At 38.7% G+C, this 23,975-nt stretch overlaps 1 protein-coding gene across 5 annotated transcripts in view; it reads left to right on the forward strand.

Annotated features, from left to right (window-relative positions):
• Positions 1-21,752, forward strand: part of NALCN (sodium leak channel, non-selective) — a 228,482-nt gene extending 206,730 nt beyond the window's left edge. For all 5 annotated transcript variants that reach the window (XM_077173516.1, XM_054627926.2, XM_077173517.1 and 2 more), the window contains 14 exons: positions 2,702-2,795; positions 3,328-3,434; positions 3,811-3,885; positions 6,650-6,769; positions 7,761-7,829; positions 10,008-10,156; positions 10,849-10,942; positions 11,712-11,844; positions 12,356-12,471; positions 14,748-14,905; positions 15,558-15,708; positions 17,339-17,488; positions 18,150-18,267; positions 19,540-21,752. In XM_077173516.1, coding sequence (XP_077029631.1) covers positions 2,702-2,795; positions 3,328-3,434; positions 3,811-3,885; positions 6,650-6,769; positions 7,761-7,829; positions 10,008-10,156; positions 10,849-10,942; positions 11,712-11,844; positions 12,356-12,471; positions 14,748-14,905; positions 15,558-15,708; positions 17,339-17,488; positions 18,150-18,267; positions 19,540-19,733 — 1,728 coding nt within the window. In that variant the 3' untranslated portion in view covers positions 19,734-21,752. The remainder of the gene's footprint in view (positions 1-2,701; positions 2,796-3,327; positions 3,435-3,810; positions 3,886-6,649; positions 6,770-7,760; positions 7,830-10,007; positions 10,157-10,848; positions 10,943-11,711; positions 11,845-12,355; positions 12,472-14,747; positions 14,906-15,557; positions 15,709-17,338; positions 17,489-18,149; positions 18,268-19,539) is intronic.
• The last annotated feature ends 2,223 nt before the right edge of the window (positions 21,753-23,975 follow it).

Raw genomic sequence — 23,975 nt, forward strand, 5'->3', positions numbered from 1 at the left:
GGAAAGGATGGCTACATGGTATGGGGCATGGAGATGTGTGACAGCTCGGTGTGCTTGTTCTGGAGCTGGGTGCTGGCTCTGGCCCTGACCCGAGCCCAGTAGCAAACACAACCATTGAGTTTGGCCATCAGGGAAACCACCTGACTCCTTCCAGAAGGGAAACGAGCAGCACGTTACTGTGCATTAATGTGGGCAAGCAAGGCATCTTGAAGTGGGGTCAAGCACGTTGTGAGCCAAATAAATAGCCTAAAACTTCTACTGTTTTGAAGGTATTTTTATGTTTGCATAACATCAGTGTAATTTTGGTAAGATGAAGTGCAGTCATTCCTGTTAAAATATATCTGCTCTAGAGAACAAGGAGCAATGTATGAATAATTCCTTTTCTTATTCACTAAATTTTGCTTGTTGATTAACAAAGCTGAAATTTCTCCAGTATGAGAACCCCACTACATTTTTTATAGATGCTTTTGTCACTTTTTGTTCATCTGTGCAATATTACTTTTCCTTCAAATTTTTCAATACACACATGAATACAAGAAGTTTTATGCTTTTTGTCCTTGCTCACTAGTAACAGTTCACTGTAAATTACACTGAACAATATATTTCTATAGAATTCACATGGTATTTAAATTCTATTTAATTCTAAATTCTATTCTGTTTAATTCTATTCTATTTAATTCTATAGAATTCACATGATATAAATCATTTATATCTTCTGGTTCAGCTTCTTCAGTTGTTTCTTAGTAACCAGCAGTGGCATATAATGTTTGTATTTCTTTCTTTTTCCTTGACTACTCATTACTTTTTATGTATTTACTATAGAGAAAAGAAAATGTTTTCAGATTTGAGTTGAAAATATTAATGTTAATTAAGTGGGCAAGAGTTTCAGCCCAATTAATATTCAAGTAGAGTGAAGAAATGTCCAGAAACTAAAAAAAAAAAAAAATGTAGAGAGATGGCTGGCAACTAGCCCAGAAAGTAGAGAGCAAAACAATCCACAGTGTGAAGTTCAGTCGCATTTTCTTAAATCTAGTTACTTAACCAATGTATTAGTGTTTAAAGTAGATATTTTCTTTAGAAAATTCGTGGCTGATATACAGTTAGAACAATTACAGGAGTAGTTGATGAGGGTGAGAGTTAGGCAATTAATGAACGAACTGTTTTAAATGAGAACAAACAATTTTCTAGACAGAAAAATTTATAATCATTTCAGATATGCTCTAGTTTTTCATATGAGTTGTTGGAACTGCAAGTGTGGAAACATTGGACTGGGAAGTACCACAGTAAGCTCTGGGCTCTGTCCTTGGTTGTCCCAGTGACAGGGCAAAAGCCCAAATTATTCCAACCCCCAACCCCATTTCAGTTCCCACTTGTCTCAGCTCCCAAGTGCCAGGAGTTCAGGCAGTGGTGAAGGTGTGAATGACTCAAGAACTGGCGCTTTGAGCTGAAGCCCAAATGCAAGCACAGCTCCTCCAGCCCTAGCCCTGCTCACCGTACTCTGCTCTGTGGTTCCCTTGTGATCCTGCTTCTGGAACTGGCAGTTTCTGAGGAACAAAGCAATTTGGCACCACTAGTTTTTACAAAAATCCACCTTTTTGCCACCTTTTGTCTTGTTTGCAGTGAAGACTCTCCAAGAATATAAAGCAGACATGCTCCTTGGGGGCATGTGTTACCTTTCAATCTAAGTGTTTCTGAATGGTGCTGTTTGGGCCTGACAGGAGTAGTCAGCATCTTTACATCTTCACTTTGTCTGCATTGTGTTGGAAGGCACCTCTTCCCAGGGTACCATCTAGGGACACAGCTCCATAAAGAGATCATGTTCACCAACTGGGAGAAATCCTGACCTTATCAGTTGCATAGCCTGCCACAGTTCCAGCATCTACACAAGCCAATGCCCAGGTAAGGGCGAAGATCATGCCAGCCCTCTCCCAGCTCAGTGTGGCTCTTTCTGACAGGGACAGGAGCCAAGTGTCTGGGAGACAGGATTTTGACATTTACCTTGAAAAGGTCTCCTTTGTTTTTGTAACTCTAGAATCCTTCTGTGAGATTTTACAGTTCTCTAAAGTGATAAGGAACTCATTTTGATTTGGAGGTCATTTTAGATAATGTTCAATTCTGTTTGAAGTTTGCTCTGTTATGTGAACATTTATACACATTACCAGCTACAACCATCCACCCTAAAGAGAGAGGTGTGTCTTCACCTCTCTTTGTGCTTCCTCTGTGGAGAGCTCTTGTAGATTCATAGCATACTATTATTTTATTTCAATTACATCCCAAGCAGAAGAGCTGTGGGGACCAGCAGTGGTCTCCTGGAGGGCTCCTTCCCTGAAGAAACTAGTGACACTAGTAAGCCACAGGCCTTTCTTCTGCAAAGTCCAGACAAAATCCACCACTCTGCTTCCTGGCAAATGACATTCAGTCAAATGGAAGACCTCCTGCAGTGTTTCATTGCCCACAATGGGCTGCTGCTACAAAGAGCAGCAACTGTGCCTGCTGAGTTGAGTCCCAGAAACTCACAGCTAATGCATCCAGAAATCCTCTTGGGTAACAGCTGATACTTCAGACTCCTTTCCCCAAGCAGTGTGTTATTTCAGGGAAGTTGTGCATGTAACTTTATTTCAGGCACCAAAGAGAATGTTGTTTTCATGTTACAATGCTGTTAAATGACAAAAGCTTTATATGCTTCTCTTTGTTTATTAAGGGGACAGCTTTGCTGACTGTAGATCAGAGACGATGGGAAGATCTGAAAAGCAGACTGAAGATAGCACAACCTCTTCATCTCCCACCTCGTCCGGGTATCAAAGATATTTTGATTTTATTCATGTTGAGCCCTAGTGTTCATAATTCCCCAGGAGTCTGCGATTCAAATTAAAACTGTAATCGTGAGGCCACTAGGAGGTTGCGCATATGTTAATGTGGAAACAGGCTCCAACTACAGATCTCTCCATAAGGCTATTAAAATCAACCCTAAAAAGGTTGTGCTTCGATGGTTTTAGGATAAGCCTTAATGAAAAATTTATTTTCTAAATGAAAAATATTTGCAGTTGGCTGTAATGATATGAATGGAATGTATTAACCTGACAGCAGTTGAATGATGCACTTGCCCTAAAAGTACCAAAGCTTTCATGCAACACTGGTGTTCAGTATTTGAAATTATATGTTCAGAAGCCCTATTTGATATGGAAAATTGTGGCAGAAAATTAGAAATGTATTTTGAAAATGGGAAAGGATTATTTTGCCTCTAATGAACATGGAAAATATGTCTAGAAATAGGGGGGGAAGTTACTGTGTATTTTAACTCTCCTCCTCAAACTCTTTCTTTTTCAGATAATGATGGCTTTAGAGCAAAGATGTATGATATAACTCAGCATCCATTTTTTAAGAGAACTATTGCTGTACTTGTCCTGGCCCAGTCTGTGTTGTTATCAGTTAAGGTAAGTACAGTAGTACAGCATTGTTTGCACATTTTCTAACACCAATTAATGATCAATTGAGCCATTAGTGTGATGAATGCAAGGAAATGTGATTTCTAGATACAGCAGTCCCAGCTGGCATAGATCACTGTAGATTAATTGTTACTTGTGGAGTTCAGTCAATTTCTGCCTTTTTGTAGTCTGGTCCACTATTTATAATTTCTAGTTAAGGTGGAGATCTGAGAGAGAAGTATACCAAAATGCCATTCCTTTCTGAGTATATTTTAAAGTGAAATTCATTCATTAACAAAACTCTTAATAAAAGTAAAGGCAGTAAAGAGGCATTTATTCTGTTTAACAGCTATTCTTCTATTAATGGATTATGCTTGCTTTTCAGTGGGATGCTGCAGATCCAGTAACTGTGCCTTTAGCAACAATGTCTGTTGTTTTCACCTTCATTTTTGTCCTTGAGGTAAAGTAATATATTTTTTGACTTCTTGAGATTAAGACTTGTATGTATATATTTCATTTGTCTCTTTAGGGATGTTTCTCATTCTTCACTAGGGTGTTTATTTCTGAATGTGTACATTCAGGGTTCTCTATGTCACTTGTCTTTAAACATGTATTATAAGAATAAACTTTTAATGTGTTATAGTCATACTTCTCTACACCTTGAGCTTTGTGTCTTTATATATATATTCAAGGCTGAGTATTTAACAGTGTGCTTTGGTGAACCCAGTGAACTCTTTTCTTGTGGAACATCTCATATTATATTCCCTCCATACAACAAAAGGTCTGTGTTGCCTCGCAGAAGTTCTGCTTCACCCATTTATGTTTTGTCTGGTGTGTTAATCCCCACTCTTCTGTACCTGTGACAAAATCAAACCTCTCTCAGCTTTGTTTTGGTTTAAATATCATACTTCATTTTAATATCTTTTTTATAAGCTACTCTCCAGCTCCAGTATTGTCCAGTATTTTATAAGCTACTCTCCAGTATTGTCTATCTTTTGCTGCACAAGTCTGGCTCCAGTGTGGTGGCAGTTCTCTGTCTATGAGAATATTGTTATTACAAACTCTGCAAGGTGTATTTAGCCTATTTTCATAAGCCTAGAATCTAATGGTTTAAACACATTTTAGAAAACATATACTTTTTTAATGTATAAGGATATCCATTTAAGATTAAAGAAGATGCTTCCTCTGTGGTTAGGATAGTACATAATTCTTTATAAGTTTTTGGTTGACTAATTTTCTTGTCAGTCCCCTCTGAATAGCTGATACTGACCACTATCAGAAACAGGATAGTAGACTATGTTTCCCACTGCTCTAATCCAATCTGACAGTTCCTATGTTCCATTGATAGGTTTTGCCAGTAGTGATGAATAAAAAATGAAGTGAATACCTTGTAGCAGCTGTAGCTAGAGTATGTCCATGTTGTTGCTTCTTTTTTCCCTACCCAGGAGAAATCAATATCTCTGGAGAGACTGAGAAAACACAGAAAAGTTTTATTTGTGTCATACACAGGCAGGTTTTAATTTACCTAGTAACTATGTCTTTGGAAATACTTTTTTCTCTTACACTGTCAGGGGAAACAAATACACTTCTAGGATTTCAAAGGAACTTTGTCAGAGCCAGGAAAAATTTGTTGACTGTCTCAACAGGCAAGCTATCACACTGTGAGTGCACACAATTTATGGAGAGAGGAAGCAGCTTCCTGCTCAAGATCTTCCCTAATGCAGCATAGTCTGGTCACAGAGTCTGCTTTCTGCATAGCTGATGGCCCTGTGTCCAATCTAACAACTCCTGATTCAGCTTTAAACCTCTACTTCTCACATCATATATACGTGGTATAGAAAATTGGAAGAATTTGAAGATCTCACTTTTGTTACCACATTGATGATGACAGAGTAAAGAAGATGTGATTTTTTTATTTCCACGGTGTGGTATTCAGGTCAAGATTCTGGACACCTAAAGTTAGGTGTTTAAATTCTACATGTGAGGTAGGTGTTTAAGCTGTTACTGTGATTGGGGAAGATGAAGGGTGAGATTCAGTTACCTCCACTAGCTGCTCCACAAGGCCAGGGACATTTACAGGTCTTATGTCACCCCTGCCAGACCCATCCATCCCTCTTCAATTCTCCAGGGCATCTCAGGTAACTGAAGGCAAGATACCTTAGTAACTCAAATAGTAATTAGAGATTCAGAGACCATGTTGTTCACTTTGTAGTCAGGCTTCAGAAAACATTATAAGGCAAAAAGCTAACTGGAAAATCAGCCTTTTACCTCAAGCTAGTGTCCTCTTATATTTGTGGTTGTTTTCAGAAATGTTAAATGGCAGGGTTTCAAGGTGAGATAGAAAAAATAAAATAATAAATGCCTGACATTTAAAGTCTTTATAAAGTAACTCATAACCTGTTCTGAGATTTAATACAACTTGTGTGTGAGAAACTTTTAAGTGTTCCCTCTACATGCATCACTCTACTTTGGTATCCATTACCTGTTGTGACTATTTCTGTAACTATTAGTATCTATTCTTGAGCTTCTCATCTGCATTCATGTTACCTAAATTGGAAATGTCAAGCACTTTGGAAGCTGTCTTTTACCAGGTGCACTGTCAAATATACTGCCTTTACTGTTCTTAGCTTTTTGTCTTCCATGCTGCTGAGTACAGATGGTGCAGAGTGCAGAGTATTCCTTAAAGCAAGAAATATTTGCAATATAGGAAAGCTTCTTAATAAATTTGAGCTGTAGGTGCTGTAGAACACAATTGTATTCCTGAGTTTAAATGTGTCTATGTGATTTTAGCTTGCTTACAGACAGTTAGCTAGATAGGATACTGCTACCTTTTTTAGCTACATGTTATTGACATGACTTGTTGAACTTGTTTAACTTAAAGCTATTTTAACCCCTCATTCACCTCAGCAATCTATACATTAAGCATTCAGTCTGAGGTCGTTAGCTGCACTCCTGTCTTTGATACTTGAGGCAGAGAGACAATTCAGAATGCTGTTTATCCCTTGGTCTTGGTCATCTGTGTACCAGTTTTCCTCCACCTAAGGGAAGCTAATATTATCCAGGTAGTCCACATGGGAATATTTAGCTGAGGTGAAACCTGGCCCTTGTTGTTTGAAACTATTTCATAAAATGAACCCAATAAAACATTTTGGAGAATGGAAGAGGATCTCATGGCAAGGGATAATAATTTCTTCATTACAAGTGAGAAATTCTTTTATCCATAGGTCACAATGAAGATTATTGCCATGTCACCTTCTGGTTTCTGGCAAAGCAGAAGAAATCGGTATGATCTCTTGGTGACATCTCTTGGAGTTATATGGGTCATACTTCACTTTGCTTTACTGGTAAGATATACAAAATGCAATTCCAGTGATTAAAACTGTTTTATCTTGAGACACCAGCAGGGGGATTGCTGCTATATATACAGACAAATCTTTGAGAGTTTAATAAGGCTGAAATAAGTCTGAAAGAAACTAAGCTTGATGCTAAGAATTATTGTCTTGTACAATCATGTAGTGCAAAAATTGTCTTACTGATACAAGTTAGAGTCTGTAAATGTGGTAGAAAACAAGCCTTTAGGAGGGATCTAAGTGACAAAAGGAAGGAGACTGAAGAGAGTGAGAGCACTTCTAACAAAGGTCTTATGAGCATGAAGGAAGAAAGAGGCAAGGTACAGAATACAGACAGGACCAGAGGACTGGAAGAAAGCATATTTCAAAACTGCTGAACTATACAAACCCTCCCAAACCCAACAGTGATTCTGTACCACTGGTTTTGGTTAAGGGACAGTGTTTAATTCATGAAGACATGAAGGAGAGAGAGGAGGAAATCAGCTCTCCCTTCACTTCACACCAATTTTTAAAATTTAACTGCACTCCTAGTTTCTTTATTTACAGGGGAAGAAGAAGGGATGCTTGATAATTGTCATCATTCACAAGTTGTCAAAGTCACAACCCAATAATGTCTGCAGGATTTTCTCTTGCTGGCCCCATGTTCTGTTTGAAGAAAAGCCTGTTTCATGTGATTAGTCATTTTGCCCTGACATTCACAGTTTCTCCCTGCTACTAAATAGCTTGGAAGACCTGAGGAGTTTCTGTAATCCAGCAGCTTCCTAGACAAGTACACCAAGCCTGATGGACATAATTAATAGAGGACTGAAGGGGTTTTGGCTTGATGTGTGGGGAGGTTGGGTTTGTGTTCTTTATACGGTAGCTAATTATGATTTCTCTTATTTCATATGGGGACTGCCCTACATTACTAAAAAATCAGTTATCATGATTTGTTCAAGGGATTCCTGGGGGACCATGTTTTAAGTCTTTTGTATTTGTGTTCCAGAATGCATACACATACATGATGGGGGCATGTGTAATTGTCTTCAGGTTTTTCTCCATTTGTGGGAAGCATGTAAGTATAAATTAGGAACTACAATTACTGCAGTGCTCATATATAGATTAAAGGACTAGATGCTGTGCATCTCTCATGCAAATTCTGAAAGGCTCTGTTTTCTAGGAAGAAAAAATTCAAACAGCAGTCTGCAATTTTACATGTATTTAAAATGTCAGGATTTTAAGTAAATTGTATAATAGTGCTATGGTTACTGGAAAAGCTGATTTTTTTTTTAGAAAACAAAGTGCAGCTGCAATACCACAGCTTTTAAAATGCTCTCTACAAAAAGAAACATTTTAAAATGCTCTCTACAATTCTGAACATACACTGTGCTACTTTCAGCCCTTTCCATTTCAGTGAGGTGTGATGGGCATGCTGTTTTTTATTTTCACTGTGAGACTATTGTAGTGGTGGTTGAATGCATCATCTTATTATGAGTGCTCTTTTTAAAAAGTTTCTTTTTCCAGAAAAAACGAAAGGTCTGTGTCTTTTGTCTCTACAATGTATGTCTTGTCACAATAAAGGATTTATATTCAATTTAAAAACAATTTCGGGCCAAAATGTTCTTCTGGAAACACTGTGATGGTGACAAAGCAAGTCACTTCTCAAGTTTACATTTCTTTTGTGTTTGGATTTCTTCTGGTATAATTGAGAGTAGACTGGCAGAATAAGCATAAGCAGAGAACAAACATTTATTTAACAAGTGGTGACACTGCATTCCCTTGCTGTAGAACTTCTTAGACTATCCAAATATCTTCTGTGAAGTCTGACATATTAAAGTAAATGTGATGAAAAAACTGCTGTACTAGGTTGCCACGGTTAAGAACAGTAAGTCAAAGAGTTTGTTCAGTAAAGATAAAAAGTTTTCTTTAAATCAAACTACATAGAGCCTGTTGAGCCTTGGAAGTCAAATGAAAAATCCTGCTTCTCCTATGCAGCCAGACCAAGTGATTGCCTTTAAAGCTTTCTGATTGATTCTAAAGTTTTTTTCAAGGTTTGAACCTAGTCATTTGTACTTTCATGTTACCAGCTGTATTAGTTTCACTAATTTACCTGTCCTAATGCAATGTGATGACTAAAGGTCAGCAGGAATTTGGCATGATTATAAAGAAAAATAACACTCTTGGTCCCATTAAAGGGGTTTTTTTATCATATCCAAAGTTTTTAAAAGTGTTAGGACATTCTAGGGCAATAAATTTATCAAGAGTAAAATGTAAAATATACGTGCATGGAAAAGTATTATCTATTATCAAAACTTCACAGAGCCTATGAAGTTTTCAAAATTATGCTCTCATTTTGTGTTCTGTGGCCAACTTTGCAGAATCATAGACTCACAGAGTGGTTTGGGTTGGAAGGGACCCTAAAGATCATCTCATTCCAACCCCCCTGCCATGGGCAGAGACACCTGCTACTAGACCAAATTACTCAAAACCCCATTCAACCTGTCCTTGAACACTTCCAGGAATGGAGTGTCCACAGTTTGTTTGGGCAACGTGTTCTAGTCGTCACCATTCTCACAATGAATTTCTTCCCAATACCAAGTCTAAACCTCACCTCTATCAGCTTAAAGCCACTTACTCTTGTTCTGTCACTGCATGCTCTTGTAAAAAGTCCCTCTCCAGCTCTCTTGTCACCCACACTTAGGTACTGGAAGGCTTCTGGATGGTCTCCCTGGTCTTTCACAAACTCCCATGAGAAATTACTGGCTTAAAGAAGCTGTACTGATCTTAAGAAAATCTCTTTCTCTGTATGTGAAAGTTTTCCTTTACGTAGGCAGCAGTATTTGTAATTTCTGTCTAACAGTTAGGATCACTTTTAGATTAGCCCAAAGTAGTTTACTGCACCACTGTTCATGCCATGACAATGCTGATACTTCAGGAGAATACTGATCCTGGGATATTATAGTTAAGCTTATGCTGTACCACCACTGTAATATCCTGCACTGTATTATCCTATATTACTTTCCAAGGAGCAACATCTTCACCTTGTAAATGAGGAAGATATGCTGATGTCTGTAACAAGTAAAAAGCACACACAGTTCAAATCACATTCATAATGTGCCATTTTACTGAGCTCATCCATTAATGAATGTGTCTAAAGGCTCTTTTGTCAAAATGGCAAGTGCAAGAACTCATGTTTGTTTTATCTTGGATTTCCTGAATGCTGTCATGGATTGCTTTTTCTCTGTCTTTCCAGGTAACACTGAAAATGCTTCTCCTGACTGTGGTTGTCAGCATGTACAAGAGTTTCTTCATCATAGTGGGCATGTTCTTACTGCTTCTTTGTTATGCTTTTGCTGGAGTGGTGTTATTTGGTACAGTGAAATACGGAGAGAACATTAACAGGTACAGTATGGAGTTCCCACCTCACAGGGATGTTTTTTAAACAGCCTGAAGAAATCACATTCTGCTAGAAAAGTTTATCTGTGGTAAAAAAGAGACAGATCTGCAGGTCTGGCTGAAGAGCTCTAAACAGAATTTCTGATAGGAAACACTGAGCCATCTTTCCAGTCTTTGTGCATTGGACAAATGACACCTGATCCAACCCAGAGCAGACTGAGAGCTGCTCTTCGTTATGCCAGCTGAAATATGATCCAAGCAGTACTGTGCTAGCCCACAAGAGGCTGAAACACAGTGCCCCGACTGCATCTTACTGGCATCACCCAGGAACAGGATCCACAGAGCAGGCTGATACAGAAAGGAGGCAGTTCTTTGAACTGGCTGTTAGCTGGAGATTTCCCAATATCATCAGGCTTGCAAAAGAAAATGAAGGCAGGAAATGGGATCTGGCCTTGAGTTTTCTTTAGTTCTGGCTAAAATGAGCTAACATACTCAGACCTCTTCTGAGCTAGAGTTCAGTTATTGTATCTTAAGTCATTAAATAAATAATTTAATGGGCTCATTCAAATACTGTAATTATTTTTTGTTTAAAATAGAAGAACAGAAGAAAATGGAAACATTTTTTTCTTGCCAACATTTTAATTCTAGGAAGTGAAGTGATCTCTCTCAATCTTTCTCTCTCTCTTTCTTTAAAACAGACATGCAAATTTTTCATCAGCTGGCAAGGCTATTACTGTACTCTTCAGAATAGTTACTGGAGAAGACTGGAACAAAATTATGCATGACTGCATGGTAATTACAATACTGCCAGAGATAAGTAGACAAGAAATGAGAGATACCCTTCCATCTCAAACTGTTTTCAGTATCTTAACTTTGTACAAGGAATGTTGGACTTTATCTCTTCAAGAAAATAATGTTCACTAAACTTCAGAACATGATGCACAAATTGCAGTTCCAGCCTCATACTCACAGTATGATATTTCATAGAGCTAAGCCATTAGATGATTTAAAACCAAAAAAACCCAGATGTTTTCAAAATCAGAAATGCAGTAAGTCACTTTTTCACTATTATCTCTGCTTTGACTGGGGCAAGGTGTCTTTTCAGATTTACCTTGCCTTTGATTCCTGCACTTTGCTTTATTCCATGTGAATGACAGTCTTGATGACCTCAAAATTCCTCCTTGAATCATTATATTTTGCCCAAGTAAATGTTCATCTGTGCTTTCCATTGCAAGGAAGATCATATGCCTCTCCTTTTTAAAATTAATGAGCAGGGAAGAAACATTTTGAAAATCACTGTGCTTCAGAGCACCAGCTTGTTCCTGTATAATGGCATAATGCACAATGTGCCCTCTATGTGGTGGTAAGATCTATGCCCCAGCCTTTATTGTCATAACTCTCTCTCTCTCCTGATTTTTGTTTACTCATGGAAGAGAAGCAACATGCCCACAATAATGCCCACAGTATTATTCCCTAGTTGGGAAGCCTTAAAGAAATAATAGTCTTAAATATTAGGTTGATTATTATATTTTTTTTTACTTTGTTTTCTTTTGTTTTGAAGGTTCAGCCTCCATTTTGTACACCAGATAACAGCACCTACTGGAAAACAGACTGTGGAAATTACGCTGGTGCTCTCATGTATTTCTGTTCTTTCTATGTCATCATTGCATACATCATGCTAAATTTGCTTGTCGGTAAGTGAAAATAGACATTAATACCAACAAGGTACATCTTGGCATGTAGTATGTTAGATGTGAGTCTGTTGTGCTGTTCAATATGAGGCTACCTTGTACCTTCAGTGTTACCTTGCATGCATATAATGATTTTGATACTTCTTTGGCATGAGAATGCTACATCTCTGGAAGCTTGGGAAGGAAAGCTTTTGGAACAAAGAGATATTTTCTATTTGTAGAGTAGAGTTGCCCTACAGAACACTGTTTTCTCAGGTCTTATTTCTTCAGTTAACCTTTGTTCAAACATCATTGGAATTCACTTAGTTGATCTTAGATGTTAGATTAGGCATCTCACAAGCATTTAAGATACAGTTTTTAAAAAGCATGGTGTGGCAAGACAGTATATTATGCTTTCAAAATCCTTGTCTTAGCATACAGGCATTTGTTAATGTGGAGTCTGCACAACAGAATTAGATGTTACAGTGTAACTACAGGCTTTCTTTAGGGTGTATTTTCTTCTTGTGGTTTTCAGCTATCATTGTGGAGAATTTCTCCTTGTTTTACTCAACTGAAGAAGATCAGCTTTTAAGTTATAATGACCTAAGGCATTTTCAAATAATATGGAACATGGTTGATGACAAAAGAGAGGTAAGAAATAATAATTTCTTGATAATAAGAAGAGATACAGTAAATTACCAGTTTTTCTTGAAAAGGAATATGGGGGGGGAAAAGTGTGACAAAATTCTCTGAGCAGTTACTGTTCAAATTTGAGATGTGAGCATGATCTAATGATGTTCATGGCCCTTTGGATATTAACCTGTATTCTGTGAAGTGCTTATAATAGCAGTTTTACAAACAAACATACCTATTTATAGGATGAATAGCATCTTTCCTCACAGCTCCCTGAATTCCCTTGGAAGTCTACAGATTCATATCCATTTTTTGTGTCTGATTTTCAGAAGATCTTCGCTGAGATTTCAGCACGGCAAAATTCTTATGGGGAGGCTAATCAAATATGGGCTGGGTGAGATGAAGTGGACTGAAAACTGTCTGCATAGGCAGGCTCAGAGGGTGAGGGTGGGCAGGACAGGTTCTAGTTGGAGGCCAGGAACTCCTTGTGTTCCCCAGGGATCAATATTGGCTCCAGTCCTGTTCAATATCCTCATTAATGACATGAACAGAGTGGCAGAGAGCACCCCCGGTACATTTTCTGATGACACCAAGCTGGGCAGAGTGGCTGATATGCCACAGAGTCATGTTGCCATGAAGAGGGACCCTCACAGGCTGGAGAAGTGGGCTCAGAAGCCTCATGAAGTTCAACAAGGAAAACTGCAAAAGTCTTGCACCTGGAGAAGAATAAACCAAGGCACAGTGCGTGCTGAGGCCACCCAGCTGGAAAGCAGCTTGGCAGTAAAAGACCTTTAGGGGCCCCAGTGGACACCAAGCTGAACATGAGCCACCATTGCCCTTGAAGAAAAGAGGGCCAATGGTATCCTGGGCAGCATTAGACAAAGTATTGCCAGCAGACCAAGGCAGAGAGGGTCCTTTTGCTCTGCCCAGCACTGGTGAGGCCACAGCTGGAATCCTGGTTTGGTTCTGGTCTCTTCTGTGCACAGAAACATGGACATACTGGAGAGAGTCCAGCAAAGGGACACAGAGATGATGAAGAGACTGGAGCAGTCCCCTGAGAGGAAAGGCTGAGAAAATTGGCACTGTTCAGCCTGGAGAAGGCTCAGGGGGATCCCATCAATGTGTTTAAATACCTGCAGGGAGGGTGCAAACAGGACAGAGCCAGGCTCTGCTCAGGGATGCCCAGTGAGAGGGCTAGAGGCAACAGGCACAACCTGAAACACAAGAGTTACCTCTCAACATCAGGGAACTGTTTGTCACTGTGATGATGACTGAGCACTGGCACAGGTTTTCCTAGGGAGTTTGTGGAGTGTCCATCCTTGGAGATAGTCAAAAGCCCTCTGGACCTGATCCTGGCTTTAGGAGACCCTAATTATTAAGCAGAGGGGTGAGACAAGGTGAGGTCCAGAGTTTCCTTCAAACCTCAATCATTCTGTGATTCTGAAACGAGAACAACATCTAGGAGACTGAGCTGCTCAGATGCCCACACAAATTAAATCATAATTTGAATGATTAATGACATCACTGATATTTGAGTGTGAACAACATTGTGGTGAAAGTAGTGGTTGTCTGTAGTTGGCTCATGGCTGTGCTGGAGAGGGAAGCTGAAGTCTGTACTCATGAGGGTAGAAAGTTCTGAATCCATGGTGCCCAGCACTGGCAGAATCTTTCTGATGTGGAACACCTTACAGCAAAAATAGTCCTGATGAGGCTTGTTTAGCAGAACAAAAGATATTTGAAGATTGTGAATACCGCAATTTCAGAGAGATGAACACTCAGTCTTAATTTTGTTACAACAGATAGAAGTTGTTGTCACCTAAAGTGCAGGATGTGCTGCCTCTTAGAGCAGATAACCTTTAAAAAGCCAGTAAACTCTCAACATTCTCCTGCTCATTCAGCGATGCACAGAGAAGGGCACAGGTTTACAACAAATTATAGATATGGCTATGAGTGTTTAAACTATAGTTTAATTTCCATTTCACAAAGGCAGCTCTTTGGGAATATGATTCTAATTACAGATGAATGCAAATGGGGGAACTAAATCCCCAAGCAATTTTGAAAAATTCTGGAAAAATGAACGGCATAGATTCTCATTGTATATGAGTCAAATAACCACAAAGACTTCTGTGAATTTGTTGAAGAACTGGCTGAGTGTGCACATTCTTCAGCAATGAGTTCACAGTGACTTAAATGTGCTAGGAGAAATAGTTTTTCTCTCAGTGATCAAGTTGAATGTCTGAGTTGGTTGTTAGATGACAGTAATAATTTACCATCAATTGTGTGATTTAACACAGGGTGTAATCCCTACCTTCCGAGTGAAATTCCTGCTGAGGCTCCTGCGAGGCAGGCTGGAGGTGGATCTCGACAAGGACAAGCTGCTGTTCAAGCACATGTGCTATGAAATGGAGCGGCTCCACAACGGTGGCGATGTCACTTTTCATGACGTGCTCAGGTACACTGAGATTTTCTCCACATTTTTAGAACAGATATAACAGCCTGTGTTTCTTTCCAGGCTATCAGGTAGCCATTAGGCTCTGGAGAAGGCAAGACTGGTAGCCAGAGGCACTGTAATTTTAAATGTTTTACAAAAATTAGATTTCCCTTTTTTTCCCCCTACAAAAATATTAGTGATGGCAAACACAGGTCCTAGGGAATCAGCTCTAAGTAATTTTAACATTTTCATTGCAGGAGGTTTGTCACAAACTACAGTCACATGCTTCTCTTGTATCCCAACTAATGAAATGTACCTTCAAGTGAAGCAACATGACAGCGAGCCTGACTAGAAATAAAATAGAAATGGGAACATTATCCAAGCGTAAACACTTAGGGGGGGAAAAGCCCAAACCACCACAAATGCCCTAATTACTTACAGTTCAGCAGATCACCTGTACTGGAGGACTGGATGTTGGTGATAAGGTCTTTGTTTTGAGCACAGTAAGTCTTTTCTAGAATCATCTCAGCAATTTTTTTTAGCTTCAAATGTGAATTTACTGTGCACACCTGAATTATATATTTTCACACCAAGGTCTTAAGTATGAGCTTTGATTCCCTAAAAAATGCAAAGACACCAGAATTTAAAAATAAGTTAATTGTTTTTCTTCCAGCATGCTTTCATATAGGTCTGTTGATATCAGAAAAAGTCTTCAACTGGAAGAGCTGCTTGCCAGGGAGCAACTGGAATATACCATAGAAGAGGAGGTGGCCAAACAGACCATACGAATGTGGCTGAAAAAGTGCTTAAAGCGAATCAGAGCAGTAAGTCAAGATAAAGCAGTATCTAAATGGTTGCATAAATTGAACTGCTCAACAATGCTGGAATCTTTGTCCCTATGCTTCATTTACTTTGGAGTCATGATAATACTTATTTGAAATATGTAGCAGTTGCTAACTGAGCAAAAAAAAGTTTGTTACAGCTCTACAAAAATAGAGCTGTTGGTTGTGGCTCTACAGTGCTACAAAAATAAGCATCTTTTGAAGGCAAAAACTGTCTTCCTGCCCAAACTTTATGTGTCTTTTCAATACAACAGGAAGGTGCATATGCAGAGACCAAAGTCAAAGGAATTAAGAAAAAAATATTAATTAGATGGAATTTTATAGGCCTAATCCTTCCTCACATAATGTAATTGTATAGTTTCCTTGCCTCTGCTGGCAGATGAGAAACCTGTAGATGACTCTCCAGATGGAGCCTGTATTAAGATAAATCATTTGAGTGAGCCATTACAGTTACTGTGTGTGCAAATGAGCAGAGTGTCTACATGGAAAGCAGGTGTATGGACCAAGTCACAACCTGGTTGCATTGATGACTGATTTTTCAGCTAGTATGAGTCTGACTCCAGGTTTTGACACACATATTTTTTGTTTTTATAAAAAATTACTTCTTGTGATAGAAGATTTTCCATAGTGATTTGTCATCATGGCATCTGTCTTCTGTTTGTAAATGTATACAAATACTTAGCTGGATATTTTGAATATGATGTACATTCCAGCTGAAACAGCAGTGTTCAATGATACATAGTTTCATTTTTATTTCATCTCTGTGATAATAATGGCAGTAAATTTAATCTCAGCTCTCAGTTCTGGGTTTGTTCAACTCTGTTGTTCATTTCATTATGATATTGAACTACACTGTGATAAAGTAAATATGCTATTCATTTCACTCTAATAATATGGTTCAGATCATTTCACATTCTCTGAACCTTTTATAAACTGAATGTAATTATGGAAGTTAAGATATATTTTGAAATTCTCTTATTATTCTCTAAGTCTCCCTAGAGGGATCATGTGAAAACTACTCAGGAAAGTGAAACCATTCCTAAGTGCTGTTTATTTTAATTTAAAAGAAAATTAGATTGTAAAATTGTAATGATACTAGGTTTGTTTTTCTATTTGTACTGTAAATCTATACTTAGTCCCATGGTTTTCACTCCTATTTTATTCAGTTTTATTGACAGCCTCCTCCAAAGCCCATGAAAGAAATCAGAAATTTTTCATTGTCTTCATGTAATTCCCTATGAGTCTATGTAATTCCCTGTGAATCTCTATCAATTTCCTGGTTTCTTTTTCTTTGCAAGAACTTTTAAATGATAAGTTCAAAACTTTGTGTGTGTTTAAACTCTGGGTTTAAACCAACAATTGAGCAATGTGCCTTCCACTTAATGTAGTTCATAAATTTCATCCTCTATTCCCTAAAGGTTAGAAGTATGCTAGAATTCACTTTATTTAAATAGCAACATCTAATACATGGATCTTTATTGATGCACCTGGAATCCACAGCTGGTGTTCACTGTTCAGTTAAATATTTGGAATACTTTTTTTAAAAAATCAAACACTTTGGTGTGACAGAGCAATGAGAACATTTTCTTCATCACATACTGTACCTTGACAGAAACAGCAGCAGTCATGCAGCATTATCCACAGCCTGCGAGAGAGCCAGCAGCAGGAGCTGAGCCGGTTTCTGAATCCTCCCAGCATTGAGACAACACAGCCAAGTGAAGATATGAATGCTCTTAATCAAGATAACAGTGCACAGCCAGAGGTATGTTATCCAGAAAACTATCAGCTACTCATAACAAATTCAGAAAACTTCCATATTTCTTATTTGTTCTTTTTTAAACATCATTTTAACTGAAAAAAAAATTAAAAAATAATACCTTGTTTTGCTTCAGTCTTTGCCATCAGATGCAAAGGCAAGATGCTCTAAGGCAGAAATTCCCCAACATATTTAGCTGTCTAGCTATCACCATAAAGGGCAAACTCAGCTGTACAACTCTGTCAGCCCCAGCTTTCAGCTCTTGCATGAGCTGTGTGCAGGCTTGGAGATGTGAAGCTTTCCAGTTCAGGCATTCTGAAGTAGTGTTTACACTGAGAGGGAGAACACTGGGCATGCTGGGACCTCTGAGCAGAATAGGAAATATAGAAGGTACAGCATAAGGGCTTTCCACAATGGCTGTAGTAGGCTGAGAATAATTTCATACCCTTCAATGGGACAAATGCCTTTGGGAGCCCACATGACCTTTCTGCTTTTGTCTGTCAGTAGTAGTTTTCTGAGGTATTAAAGAGCAGAAAGCATGCTGCCCTAACCAATGGCAATATGTTTTGTTTGTATTCATTGATAAAGCTTGAAACAGAATAGAAAGGTATCCCTTCCTAGGGTTAGCTAGGGGAGCTATAACTGAGATTCCTTTTTCTCTGTCCAGACAAGTAGCCAACAGCAGCTCCTTAGCCCAACACTTTCTGACAGAGGTGGCTATAGACAAGACACTGGAGATGCTGGGAAACCTCAGCGGAAATTTGGACAATGGCGCTTGCCATCAGGTAAGTGAAAAAGGTTTATCAGTAAAGTCCCCACATGCAAAATTGCTGTTGTGCAATAACAAGGCCAAGAAAGGCTTCATGGTTCACAATTCTCCCTCCTGGCTGCTGCTTGGACCCACATCAGGGCTTTCCTGTCCTCATGCCTGTTGGAATAAAGCAGTTTCTTCCTTTCTTCACAATTCAGAAAGTTTGGAGGATGGGCTCAAGCATTGCCCTGTGCAAGTGGTTACATGTTTTACTTTTTCATACATTTGCTCAGGACCTTTTACATCAGTCAGTCCTATTCTGAATCAGAGTGCTGCTCTCACTGTTCAGACCCTAATCGTATCTCAGTGGAAACAGGAGGGACAGTAATGCTGTTCTGTGGACTACCATTGACCCTATTTTTGTTGCCAGTGTACTTGTCCAAGAAACAGGATAGTTTAATAGAAAGCTTTCAATCCATTATTTCCATTTAAATATCACTGAGCAGCAAAGATCAACATTTTGTTGGAAAAGAGAGAAAGAGTGAGAGGAAGTATGCTAAGGAGGAGTCATGCTCCTGGTAGTCAACTGCACAGGTTTTTCAAGTGAGAAATCTTGATAGAATGAATAGCCCAGGGTTCCTTTCTTAGCACTGATCTTGTCTGTGTCAGTTTTGAACGTTCCTCAGTGGATGGTCCTAAAAAAGAGGGTCATTTCCATGCACAATACAGCTGTATTATAAGTAGTCTGCCTCCAGTACAGCAGGCAGGTATTTCAGATCATGAATAGCATAATTAAGATCAGTTGTGGGGCTTATATACTTAGACATGTAGTTTAGTGCCATACCAGCAACTTGTACCTGTCTCAACCCCTAGGCCATTGTAAAGTGTCACTTTCTGGATGTGGCTGCCAATCCTAAAAGCATCTCCCCACCCTCACCCCCTTCCTCACATTTACTACTTTCACTGTTTTGCCAGCAGGTTAGCTCATGTAAGTACTGCCTAAATCATTTAGGTTGCAATTAGCTGGATAAGAAGAGATCTTTTGCATCAGTTATCCCAGCAGAAGGAAATGAGGCACTGCTCAGTTAAACTGCTCTGCCAGCAGATTAGTGGGAGCAGTGTGAACATCTGGAGCTGGGAAAACAAACAAACAAACAAATTAGAACAAAGCCCTACCCTTTCTGAACTAAATCCCTTTAAAGGTGCCCTAGTCTAACTAGTTCTCTATACCTGAATTCTAAGCAAAAATGTTCAAGCAGATCTACTCTAATACAGAACTCTCTGAACTTTCTGTTTAATTTCCTAGCCCCCAAACCAATAAGCCATTCAGTGTCTTCAGTCAACCTTCGTTTTGGTGGACGTTCAACTATGAAATCTGTTGCATGCAAAATGAATCCCATGTCTGATGCTGCTTCCTGTGGATCAGAAGTCAAGAAATGGTGGACAAGACAATTAACTGTGGAGAGTGATGAGAGTGGAGAGGACCTTCTTGATATCTGAGAAGCATTTAAGTCATATCAGTCACAATCCAATTTTCTATGCTGAATTAAAGATGCTGTGATGTATGATTTCTTTAAAATCAATGTCATAAATTTTCTCTTACGCTTATCCTCCTGCCATATGAAGTGTAGCCCACACTTCTGTGTTAGAATTTATTTCTGTAGGTACTAACTGCACTCTAAGAAACTTGTATACTATAGCAGTACTAACAAAGCCAGAAAGACTATAATGCCTTTAGCAGACAGAGCATTGAAAGGTGTCATGTGTTCTGTAAAATCATAGTGAAAATTTGATATACTCACCTCTGTGTTGTCCTTCAACCTTTACCATGCTTTAAAGTGGCAACACTTTACAATACAGGGGTAATGTATTTCTTCTCGTTGTGTTTTCCTTACTTAGTAATATTTCTTTAGAAAAATTTTATTATTCACAAATGACCTGAAGAGGTCAGCACTGACTTCGTGTTCAAGGGAAGTATTTTTACTAAGTACAGATACTGAATTACAATTCTAAGCTTTCACTGGACCTTTTTTTAAAATATGCAAGATACAGGATTACTTATTTTAAAATTAGAAGGTGAAGAATTGGCTTTTAAAATGTAAATATCTTTGAGGTTTGGTTAATTATTCAAAGAGCTTGATTTTCATAGAGAAAATGGGGTGGGGGGTAAAGGAAAATAAATACATGAAGAACTGTGCATTTAAGCATCCAGCAGAAGATTTTCACATTAAAAACATGTGTTTATGCTTCATTTTCAGCATATACTGGTTACATATATGTGTGGTGTCATTATTCTTCTTTTAATTGGGTCCCATTTTGCTTGTGTACTCCTAAGGTTTTCTTCTTGTCTGTGATAAAAATTAGCATGTTGGGGATTCTAATTACAAAGTAATATTGTATGTCTTTAAAAATACATTCAGTTTTGATGCATAGGTAGAATTTTACTTACCAAGGTTACTGCTCATGCTACAGGCCTGCAAAGGTAAGGCATGGCACTGTGCCGTGGCTGAGTACCTCTGTCCCTTTTATCCCAGCACATCATGTTTGGCATGTTGGCCTTCACTTGTTTTACGAGGCACCAGTAGCGCTACATTATTGCCAGTGAAAAGCAGCTACCGCTTTCATAAAAGCTTTTCCAGTGAAAGGCCAATGCTATACAGATATGGAGGTGGAGAAGGAGAGCCACAAAACACAACCATGTTTGCTAGTTCCCAAATCTAAGGCTGTCAGAAAAAGGTGGGGTAAAATTGTGCCCTTCCCTCAGGGAAGAACTGAGAGGTTGCAGATTTTGTTGCTTGGCCCCTGACTAGATTTTATAGCAGAGGTGGGACCTTTCTGTTACCATTGTTTCCTATGGAAATGATAGTTTGCTCTAACATGGCCTGATGTGAGATCTTGTAAGAGGCTCACGGTTTATTTACATCATCACTTCAAAAATATATCCTTTCAAAACAGACAAAAGCCAGTGTTTTGCAATTTTTTCTGGCCAAGATATTAATTTAAAATGGCCAGAATACAACAGTGAAAACACACAGATGCCTTCACCAAAAATGCAAAATTAGTTTTTACTATGAAATACAGCTTTCTTGGCATCTGGCAATGTTTTTTCCCAGTGTATGGTTGAACACTGTTTAGATTTTTTTTTCTAAAATAATGATATTGAACTCATCTGTATTTTGTGGGGGGTTTATGTGTTTTGGAGTATATTTAAGTTTAAATCTAGTCAACTGTAACTATAGTAAAAGAATATGTGCATTCTCTTGTTTACTAGAACATGAACCATCAACAAAACTTCATATGCAAATTCATTATTTTGTTCTGTTTTGTGCTTAAGTTGAGTTTTTGTATATATAAGAAAAAGACAAATATTGGATTTATAAAAGAGAGTATCTTTGACAGTTCAATAATACATTGAACTGCAGATCATTCTTGCTGCAAGCCTTCTTTTTAAAAAATCTGGCAAACATTTTTTCCTTGCCTTACCGTACACTGTCAATAAAAGTGAGTTGCTTTAAGCAATATTCCTCCCTTTGGTTTTCATTGTAAACTGCATTGGCTGTATGTGGCTCATTCATGATAATCCTGCATAGTAACAATCTCTGTGGTTTGTACAGGATTATGTAGAGGTGCTTTCAAACTCTTGCAATTGAGGGTCTTTGGTTTTTTCAATCCAGCAACTGACCTCATCAGTACTGCCACAAGGGGTCTCAGTCAAAAGATGGCACTAGATAGGACTGTTCATTATTTATTTTTATTTAACCCACTTTTTCTTTGCTTCAGAGCCTGGATGTGTGGGTGTGGGTGTGTGTGGGTGTGGGTGCGTGCACCATTTTACTTTTGCAAATATTGGAAGTGGAATGAAGTTATGAAAATAATATATACACAGGCACACAAGCAACCAGTTAAAGGTAAAAACCTCCCTTGCACAGTACTGCCAGCATAACTAAAGAGGGTCATACTCTGCAGCAGAGAAACCAATGCACATTTGTACATGAAGGTGAAAAGCAGAGAAGAGAGTTGAAGAATGACTGGAGTTCAAAGAGATTGCACCAACAATGGAGAGACACAAAAAGCAAACAGTGTGTCAGGAAGTCAGAGAGTCCAGACAGCCTTAGAGAAAAGCCTTAGGAATAGATCCTAAGCAAAGGTAAAAAATTGCTTGGGGAATATTACTACCTGCAGAGTCAGCCCTATACAAATGAAAAAAAGGAAGTTGTTTAGGCTTCTTTTCATCCAATAAGAAAGATCTGTTTCATAGGAAGCAAGTTATAAAAGTGTTCATGGCTTTGTTGGACAAAAAGAGTAGTGCATATTGTCAGTGCTCAAATAAAAACCTGCTTGTGGGAAGTCTGAGAACACACAGCAAGGATGTATGTCAATATCATTCCAAAGTCGGGTCAGATTTCAGACAATCACTTTTTTAATGAAGAAACTAATAACCTGAAACCATCTGCTTTTGGAAGACATCCAACTGAATTAAGAACCGAAAACATAAGTATGCGTTTACAACCTGAAAATACCATCTTTGTTTTAACTAATGTGGAGCAATCAGGCTTAAACATCTTCAAAATAGCATTACATTCAGAATTGTCTGCATTCAGAGCCCAGTATCACAGCTTCTGAGAAGCCAAAGAAGATTAAATGCCAAGAGCAAGTGAATAACTTTGTGAGAATAATCTATTTTGTTCTCTTCTTTTATTCACAACATGCCCATGCAGATTAGAGTGTCCATGAATAACTGAAGTAGAAGAGTTTGCACTGTTGTAAGAGTGCATTTGGAGGACCAGCAAGCAACCTCCCATCCAAAATGCCCATTCCTTCTGCAATACTTCCACATCCAAAAACAAACACTGGCCTGAGTTGTCAATCAAAATTTCCAATAGGATTATCTCAGTCTCCCTGAATCTGGCTTTCAGAGGCTGAATTCATTCCTGCTATTGAAGGCAATTTAGTCACACCACAGATGAGCTTGCCACAATGCATAGGCTGGTGCTGGGAAGTTGGCTGCCCTGGTTTGTTCAATTGCTCTGAAACACAAAGGGAGCCTCACTAGAATTCAATTAACCTTCCTCTTCATCCCAAGGGCACTGGTGTCAGACCCCATTAGCAGCTGTTGCCCATTGTTCTCAATGAAGAACCTCTAAGCATGAAGTTATTAACCCATCAGTGAGCTAAGTGTATGGGCAGTGGCACTTTATCGCTCTTCCACAGGTTCCTGTCTCAGATGCTTATTCCAGTACCCTTACTGGTTTCATACTTTTACCTGACTTGCATATCTGCCCTGGGGAATTTGAGTGAATTACCTGGGCACCTACAAAAGTGTATTTCATATATAGGTGTCCTACTGGAAACACAAGAAATGTCTTTGGTACATGTAGAAAAGGGAGAAGAAAACCCCAGACACTATCCATCAGCCTGAAAAGCTGTTGATATTAGCCTTTTCTTCTTTCTGAATTTAAGCATCAACCAAAAGCCTCCAGTGTCTCAATGGGAATTACTTTATTTTGCTGAGGTTGGAAACAAACTGATTTATACCAGCAGATATCAGTGTGTCCTAGAGATGGGCAGTCAGGTTCTGACTGGGTCCTCCACATGTTGGAAGTCACTCTGGTGGGATTGCTGTTGGTAAGTACATCTTCCCCCAAAGGTTAAGGAAGAGGGTTAGCCCTTGAGTTCATTGGCAGAGAAGCTGGGTGCTACATTCTCTCTCATGCCCCATTTTCTGGTTTTCTTTTATGTTTT

This window comes from Agelaius phoeniceus, chromosome 2, assembly GCF_051311805.1.
Source record: "Agelaius phoeniceus isolate bAgePho1 chromosome 2, bAgePho1.hap1, whole genome shotgun sequence".
In the NCBI taxonomy this organism is placed as follows: Eukaryota; Metazoa; Chordata; class Aves; order Passeriformes; family Icteridae; genus Agelaius; species Agelaius phoeniceus.